General features: G+C 39.2%; 1 protein-coding gene across 1 annotated transcript; it reads left to right on the forward strand.

Moving 5' to 3' along the window:
• Positions 1–8,060: 8,060 nt before the first annotated feature.
• Positions 8,061–8,996, forward strand: LOC127640268 (zinc finger CCHC domain-containing protein 18-like). The gene has a single exon (XM_052122724.1). The coding sequence runs from the start codon at positions 8,061–8,063 to the stop codon at positions 8,994–8,996; it is 936 nt and encodes a 311-aa protein (XP_051978684.1).
• The last annotated feature ends 508 nt before the right edge of the window (positions 8,997–9,504 follow it).

Consider the following 9,504-nt stretch of genomic DNA (forward strand, 5'->3'; position numbering starts at 1 on the left):
ACCCTGATTGGATTAGAAGCTTGATGTACAGTGATGGCCAAAAATATTGGCACCCATGTTAAATGTTAAAAAGAAGGCTGTGAAAAAAAAATCTGCAAGCTCTTTGCCAAATAACATAGTCTGCTCTTATAATGCATAATGAGGTTGGAGAACACCTGGCAAGGTATTTGAGACCATTCCTCCATACAAAATCTCTATTGATCTCTCAAAATCAGAGGTCCATTTTTGGTGGATTCTCCTCTTCAGTTAAACCCACAAATGTTCTATGGGGAGAACCTTGATTTTGTGGTTAGTGAATCATTTTTGTGTTGATTATGATGTTTGTTTTGGATCATTGTACTGCTGGAAGATCCAACCAGGGCCCATTGTAAGCTTTCTGGCAGAGGCAGTCAAGTTTTTATTTTTTATCTGTTGGTATTTGATAGAGTCTGTGATGCCATGTGTCCGAACAAGATGCCCAGGACCTCTGGCAGAAAAACAGCCCCACATCATTAAAGATCCAGAACCACATTAAACCACAGGCGCTGGGTACTTCTTCTTCCTTGTGTGCGCCAAACCCATGTGGTGTTTGCTGCCAAAAAGCTCTTTTTTTGTTTCATCTGATCATAGAGTCTGGCAAACTGATGACATAGCTTGAATTTGTTGTTGGATGAGAGCAGAGGCTTTTTTTTCTTGAAACCCTCCCAAACAACTTGTGGTGTTATAGGTGATGTTTGTTATATATTTGTTAGACTTTCTGACACCAAGACCCAACTAATTTCTGCAATTCTCCATCTGAGATTCTTTACCCACTTGAACCATCCTCCTCACTGTGCATGGAGACAATCTAGACACACACACTTTTCCAGACAGATTCTGAACTTTCGATTCAATCCAGGATCCAGGAACTTGTTAATTATTGCCCTGATGGTGGAAATGAGCATTTTCCTATTCATTATTTATCCCCAATATTGGAATGCCCAATTCCCACTACTTACTAGGTCCTCATGGTGGCGTGTTTACTCACCTCAATCTGGGTGGTGGAGGACAAGTCCAAGTTGCCTCAGCTTCTGAGACAGTTAATCCGCGTATATTATCACTTGGTTCGCAGTGATTTGAGAGCCAGAACCACTTAATTGCTACCACAAGGAGGTTACCCCATGTGACTCTACCTTCCCTGGCAACCGGGCCAATATGGTTGCTTAGGAAACCTGGCTGAAGTCACTCAGCACACCCTGGATTTGAACTCGCAACTCCAGGGGTGGTAGTCAGCGTCAATACACACTGAGCTACCCAGGCCCCCGGAAATGGGCATTTTCTATGCTTTGGCTATTTCTTATCCCTATATTTCTGTAAGGTAAGCTCACTATGATACTCTATCAGGCACTGTAGCCTTGATTTAGAGAGATGTTACATTCATAATTAATTTCCACAAAGAACGCATGTTAGGAGCATATTTCTCTGAAAACGTATTTCATGATCTTGTTCACAATAAAAACATATTCATTCACATTTTAGACATATGTAGATGTTGTGATTAGTAATTAATTAGTAGTTATTTTAAATTAGCCACAGTTAGTTAATAGTTCTTAATAAGGCAAATCAAATAAACAGTCATTATTGATTACATGTGAACTACCTCAGTCAACAGTTTGCTATTACTTACTGGTAATATTTACTTGGTCCGTATTGTTCAACTAAAATATTGCACTCAATGTATATCACATTGCATCATATTTGAATAAAATAGATGCCTTTCATGTAATTTTACTCAAATCTCTGGAGGAATATGCCTTTGTTCCAAGAGGTAGCCAAACCCTCACAATGTTATCAAGTTACTCTTTTGAAAATATTCAGTAGTATACTCTCAAAAGAATCAGCATTTCAAACAGCCTCAAACAAGATGAAGACCCATCAGTGCTCATTGTATGTAAAATGAAACACTTCGGCTTTTGCACCACTTTGCCTCCTGGGATTCATTAATCCTTGATGTTATAAAAATGCATGAACCATCCATCCATCCATCTTCAACCACTTATCCGAAGTCGGGTCGCAGTGGCAGATGCTCCAGCAGGGGGCCGCAAACTTCCCTATCCCGAGCCACATTAACCAGCTCTGACTGGGGGGGACGCCCCGAGGCGTTCCCAGGCCAGTGTGGAGATGTAATCTCTCCACCTAGTCCTGGGTCTTCCCCGAGGCCTCCTCCCAGCTGGACGTGCCTGAAACACCTCCCTAGGGAGGCGGCCAGGGGGCATCCTTACCAGATGCCCAAACCACCTCAACTGACTTGCATGAACTAAATAAATTAATTTGACATTTTTGCCTTAGATATTACATTTTTCTAAACCCATTTAAATTGCTAAAAATGGGAGACTTTTTTATGTGAAATATTAACTATTGGTTAATGGAATTTTTCAATTGAGGGCCAAGCAATATAAAACAGATGCCCAATTTGTTGAAATCTTTATTATTATAACCACATACAAATTAGTACTCGTTGTCAAGTTATAGCATTTCTCTGTTGTATAAAGAATAATTACAACCTTTTAAAAGCTTGGACAAACACTTAGTGCCTTCACAGTAAGTTCTTCTTCAAAGTGATAAAAGAGTCTTCATGACCAGTCCTAAAATTATTGACCCCTCTTTAAGGCAGTTTCACCATCCAAGTTTGCTCTTCACTTGATCTTCTTTTACTGAAATTTGTTGTAGTGGTACAAACAATATAAAACAGATGTGCAATTAGTTCAAATCATTTAATACTAGAATTACTTTTAAGTTCAAAATACCAATAGTCTCCCTTTTGTAGAAGGAAAATATGTTCTTCTTCCAAGCTTCTGTCTGATACATGAGTCTTCATGACCTATCCCAAAATCAGTGGCTCCTTTAAGATTTTAACATCCAAGTACACTCATCTGAACACTCCACTTTCACTTAATCTTTTCGGGAAGATTTCCAGGCTGCTATGGTATGACGCTAATCAGGATAACATCATAAAAGGCGTATTTTCAATTGTATCAGTTGGAAAATAGGTATGGCAAAACCTTAAATGTATTAACAAAATAACTCCTATGACTTAAATTGCTGTGTTATTGAGCAATGGATTACTCTTGGAGCCATACTATAATTGCTTAGCAATTTGGCATTTAATATCGATCATGTTCATTACAGTATATGGAATTGTCTTGTTTTGGTACAAACAATATAGAACAGATGCCCTAATTTGTTTCAATATGTATTACTCGGATCGATCACATAGTAGGTGGAACTGGTACCCGAGATTAAATAGATGTTACTCTATTGTAAAAGGACAAAATGGCATTTTAAAAAAAAAATTGTGATTGCTTAATGCCTTCAGAAAAGGTCCTTCTTCAAAACTTGTGATAAATGAGTCTGTGTGGCCTGTCCCAAAATCAATGTTTCTTCAACATCCAAGAACATCACTCTAAATGTTCTGGTTCATCTGTTTGGGATGCTTTTCTGAATGCTTTGTTACACTGTTAAAAGGGGTAACCCGCAAATTATACCTAAAGGTTCTATTTCCACTTGAAATGACACACACATTGAGTTTTGTCTGTGTAACCTTATGTTGCCAGGTTAATTCAGTGATATTTAATCTATTTTTTAATAATATTTTTTTTATATTGTAATATTTTTTGATGTTGCCACATGAACCACACTTTTAGGTTTCCTGACAAAGGATTTTTTCACAGCAAATTATACCATTCACATGACATAGACTTCATTTCAATTGTATAAATTGCAAAACAGATGCGTGGCATAGCAAAGCAATTTAATTTGAGTTGGCATAATTAGCATTGCTCAAACAGTGAGCAATGGATAATTTTTATTTTACATGGCAGCCTAGCATTTATCTATACTATAATGATCATATTAATCATCATAATCTTTATGCTAAATGTTGTTTTTGTTGTACAAACAATATAAAAACAGATGTCCAATTTGTTTCAATATGTATTACTGTAATCACATATGCACTGAAAACACATTAACCTAAAAAATGTGCTTCATCTGCACACATCTAAATTAACTGTTTAGTTTCACAAATATGAGTTAACATTTCTGAATCAACCTGACTAGATAACAGTACACCAGCAAAACAAAGTTTAGGATCAGGTAGAAATAGCTCCTTAAGGTTACAATGTCAGGATACCATTTCTTAGAGAGTAAACTGTAAGAACCACTTGCCAAGTATACAGTTGTAGACAGAGGTTTACATACACTTAGGTTGAAATCTTTAAAACACATTTTTTGACCACCCCACAGATGTAATATTAGCAGTCGTTTAGCACATCTACTTTGTGCATGAGACAAGTAATGTTTCCAACAATTGTTTACAGACAGATTGTTCTCTTTTAATTGATTATATCACAATTCCAGTGGATCAGAAGTTTACAAACACTAAGTTAACTGTGCCTTCAAGCAGCCTGGAAAATTCAATGGAAAAGCCAATTAGCTTCTGATAGGAGGTGTACTGAATTGGAGGTGTGCCTTTGGATGAATTTTAAGGCCTACCTTCAAACTCAGTCCCTCTTTGCTTGACATCATGACAAAATCAAAAGAAATTAGCCAAGACCTCAGAAAAAAATTGTGGACCTCCACAAGTCTGTTTCATCCTTGGGAGAAAATTCCAAACGCCTGAAGGAACTGGTATCTGTTAAACAATAGTACGCTAGTATAAACACCATGGGACTATGCAGCCATCATACCGCTCAGGAAGGAGATGCATTCTGTCACCTAGAGATGGACATAGGTTGGGGCAAAAAGTGCAAATCAATCCCAGACAACAGTAAAGGACTTTGTGAAGATGCTGGAGGAAACACCTAGACAAGTGTCCACAGTAAAACAAGTCCTATATCAATATAACATGAAAGGCTGCTCAGCAAGGAAGAAGCCACTGCTTCAAAAAAAGCCAGATTACATTTTGCAAGTGCACATGGGGAGAAAGATCTTACTTTTTGGAGAAATGTTCTCTTGTCTGATGAAACAAAAATGGAACTGTTTGCCCATAATGACCATCATTATGTTTGGAGGAAAAAGGGTGAGGCTTGCAAGCTGAAGAACTCCATCCCAACCTTGAAGCATGGGGGTGGCAGCATCATGTTGTGGGGGTGCTTTGCTGCAGTAGGGACTGGTGCACTTCACAAAATAGATGGCATCATGAGGAAGGAATATTAAGTGGATATATTGAAGCAACATCTAAAGCTATCAGCCAGGAAGTTAATGCTTGGTTGCAAATGGGTCTTCCAAATGGACAATGACCCCAAGCATACCTCCAAAGTTGTGGCAAAATGGCATAAGGACAATAAAGTCAAGGTATTGGAGTTGCCATCTCAAAGCCCTGACCTCAAATTTGTGGGCAGAACTGAAAAAGGATGTGCGAGCAAGGAGGCCTGCAAACCTCATGTAACGTATGCTGGCGCTGACAATCACAGGCAGACGAAGACGATGATGATGTAGGAACCCAGGTGCAGTTTATTCGAACGAGAGTATATTCCAGAATGTAAAACCAAAACAGAATCATGAACATTGGCTTGACTTAAACAGGGACTTGACTTGAACATGGACTACATTACACCAAACAAAGATACATTCACAAACAAAAAAGACCTTAACACAAAACATGACATGGAAACATGAACATTAACACATCTAGATATGACACCTGACTCCATTACAACAGTTTTGTCTGGAGGAATGGGCCAAAATTCCAGCATTTCATGGTGAGAAGCTTGTGGAAGGCTACCCAAAATTATTTGCCCCAAGTACAAACAATTTAAAGCCAATGCTACCAAATGCTATCAAAATGTATGTAAACTTCTGACCCACTGGGAATGTGATGAAAGAAATAAAAGCTGAAATAAGTCTTTCTCTTTTAACTATTATTCTGACATTTCACATTCTTAAAATAAAGTAGTGATCCTAACTGACATGAGACAGTGAATGTTTTCTATGATTAAATGTCAGGAATTGTGAAAAACTGAGTTTAAATGTATTTGGCTAAGGTGTATGTAACCCTGGTTAAATAATTGTTTTACAGATATTATTTATTTTTATGTAGCTTGAATGGAATGTTATGATTATTCATACATGTGAAATTCTAAAAGAAAATATATTTATAAATATATATCTGAATTGAGTTAAGAGATGAGTATCCACCAATCGGAGAGTTTGGTTGCTGGCTCACGCCCTTGCTTGCGAATAGCATTGTGCAGATTAGACGAGAGATGCAGAGCGACAGAGATATCTGATCTGGCGACGAGAGTGTGTTAAAATTGAACAAATATAGTTCTTAAACTGTTCAAAGTTCACAAAAACTGAATAAATCAGAGGGTAACTACAAGATAGTGGATGATCCAGTGTGATTGTGTCAGTCGGGCACTTCAGAGTTTACATTTTGACTCGGTGAGTTTACCAATGTTATAAATAGTCTTAAAAGCTGAATGACAACACATTGTATGTAATAGCTGTTTATTTGTTTTATGCATATGAGACAAAATTGTGTTATATTCTGATGTTGTATGGGTTGGATTGTTCATTTGCAGTGTGGTTGTGTCAGACCGCATGGTGTATTAAGTGTTCACTGCTGACGCCATTTTGGTTGCGCGTGCCTGTGGAAGAATAAAAAAGAGGAAAAAGTGAATAGACAGGTAATTGAGTACAATGTCATTTGTTAGGATGATGGTATGCATATATATGTATTTTATTTGTTTCCTGTGTTATATATTTAATTGTAAATCATTATTGATATACAATATTGAATGCATATTCTGGTCTGTGATCAGGCCAGGTTTTTTTCTTGTGTGTGAATGTTCTTTCAAGATGGATTTCCCTAATTGATGGCGAGCCTCCCACTTCGATTCTGAAGGATCACTGAACTTAGAGGAAAGGACAATTTTTCATTTCGTTATTTCTACTCAGATAAGTAAGAGAACATTTTCAGAGACTGATATATTTTTTTTCCCTTGGGACTGAAGCATCTCAAGAGTGCAATTGGGAAAGTTTAACACTGATCAATATTCCAATTGATATTCCATCTGAACTTGAAGAAATTATTTCAGTGGGTTATATGTAATACCACTGGTGATTTTGTTTTGTTTTGTCTTTCATTTGTGTTCACTTGAATACATTGGATGTGATTGTGATTATTGATATACGAAAAGTTATTTAGAGGGTGCACCCAGGAGATATATAGCTTATTGATTTTATTTTCCTGGTCCATTAGTGAGTTATTACCCGCTACAACTGTGGCGAGCCAGCCAGGAGGTGGCGCTGTGTCTGAGTATTAACAGCTGTGATTTAAACGATTAAATTAGCATCTTTTGACCCTTAACGAACAAAAATGGATATAGTTTAGGCCGAGGGTATTAAAGTTCCCAACTCTGTGATTGTTAGTGGCTTGACGAAAACCGAAAGTGATGATGAGTTAATTGACATCCTGAAAAGGTATGGTTCTTTTGCCAAAACCATTTTCATTAGTGACAAAGAATCAGAGTTTTACCAGAGCACAATAATTGAATATAACAGTGGTCAAGCTTTGGAAATGTTAGAACCCCAGCTGCCTTATACTCACCAGCTGTCCAGTGATATAGATATCACTTATCACGTGAGGGCATTATCTAGTGTCTTTACACACCAATTGGGCAGTACTGTCACTAAATCTTACCTTGAAGAACTGAAAGAAATAGCAAAACTGAGTAGAACCAATTTTGAGGCTGTGTTGAGTCAGATGCTATCTCAAATGAGCACAGAGCTCACACCAGCATCCACTGAACTTGAGGCTGGAGATGGAAACCCTAATGGGCAAAAACTCCCTGGCGAGTGTGTTGAAGCAGCACCTGTTAAGCCAAGTCAGGTAGAGGAACCACAGTCACAGCACAGAACTGTTAAATCGAACGGTCCACCTCTCTTTCCCTCTCAACAAATACTCAGTCCACCTGAAGTTCAGAAGCTCATTGTCGAACATGTTGTGAGGAGTGGTGAAGTGGCTGCCCAAGGGCCAGTACAGTCAAGGCTCAGGGTGTTCTCCAGTAAAGGTCCTAGACCTGGAAATGAGGTTGATTATGATACTTGGCTCCAGTGTTGAGCTTGTTCTGAAAGACCCTGGTTTATCTGATCTGCATGTGTCCAGGAAGATAGTGGACAGTCTTTTGCCACCTGCAGCTGATATCATAAAACATCTAAGCCCTGAAGCTCCATCCTCAGCTTACCTTCAGTTGCTAGATTCTGCTTTTGGCATTGTTGAAGATGGGGATGAACTCCTAGCAAGATTTATGAATACTCTCCAGGACGCCGGTGAGAAACCATCCGCTTACCTGTATAGATTGCAGACAGCCTTGAGGGTGACTATCAAAAGAGGTGGTATTACTCCTGATGAGGCAGACCGGCACCTTCTCAAGCAGTTTTGTAGAGGCTGCTGGGATAATGATTTGATTACTGATCTGCAGCTAGAGCAAAAGCGCAACCGTCCCCCTTTTGCGCAGTTTCTGCTCATGCTACGCACAGAAGAGGACAAGCATACAGCAAAGGTCACTCGTATGAAGCAGCATCTTGGGTCTTCTAAACAGAGAGCTCTGATGCATTCCCAACGAACGTGGGTCTCTGCAGAACCTGAGAAAAGAGAAGTTCCAGGAGTGGTTTCACTTGCCACTGAAACACAAGAGCTCAAGAAACAGATTGCTAAGCTACAAAGTCAGTTAACCAATCTTATGACCAAACCAAAAACCCAGAAGAAATTCCCACTGCAAGAAGCAGCAGACAAACAGTACAAAACGAAGGTAGGAACTGCCGGTAATGTGAGTGCGAATCCAGTCAATAAGAAACCAACAGGCAGGCCGAGGCCATGGTACTGTTTTACATGTGGCGAGGATGGCCACGTTGCATCTTCTTGTACTTCTGAACCTAACCCTGCACTTGTCATTACCAAACGCAAGCTCCTAAAAGAGAGGCAGCTTCAGTGGGACGCTCAGAACCCCACACCCAACCTTGATTTAAACTAAAGCCAGCCCTTGTTGTGGGACAGACAGGGGCTGAATTTAAAGCAAACCGTCCCACTGTTAAACATGTTTCAAACAAATGTCAATCTTCTAGTAAGCAAAGCGCTAGCCTGCCAAAGGGTTTAGTCAGTGCTAGGTGCATTGCAGAGGTCAGCATAGCCGGTGAAAAGTGTCATTGTCTATTGGACACTGGATCGCAAGTCACAACAGTCCCCAAGTCCTTTTATGAGCAGCATCTCTCAGAGTACTCCATTAACTCCATCAATGACATCTTGGAAGTAGAAGGTGCCAATGGTCTATTTGTCCCATATGTAGTAGTAGTAGTAGTAGTAGTAGTAGTAGTCCTTTATTGTCACATAGTAAACCAGTGAAATTGGCCATCGACCTGTCCATACAAACATACATATGACAAGGGGATAGACAGGACAGGAAGACAGGGAATTAGAAGAAATACAGCATGACATGAGGAGAGGAGAGGAGAAAAAAAAGGCAGCCCCCAGACTATGCTCCT

This window comes from Xyrauchen texanus, chromosome 49 (genome assembly GCF_025860055.1).
Source record: "Xyrauchen texanus isolate HMW12.3.18 chromosome 49, RBS_HiC_50CHRs, whole genome shotgun sequence".
Taxonomy (NCBI): Eukaryota; Metazoa; Chordata; class Actinopteri; order Cypriniformes; family Catostomidae; genus Xyrauchen; species Xyrauchen texanus.

Excerpts from the sequence above, each read along its gene's own strand:
- LOC127640268 (XM_052122724.1), top strand. The coding sequence starts at position 8,061 with ATGATACTTGGCTCCAGTGTTGAGCTTGTTCTGAAAGACCCTGGTTTA.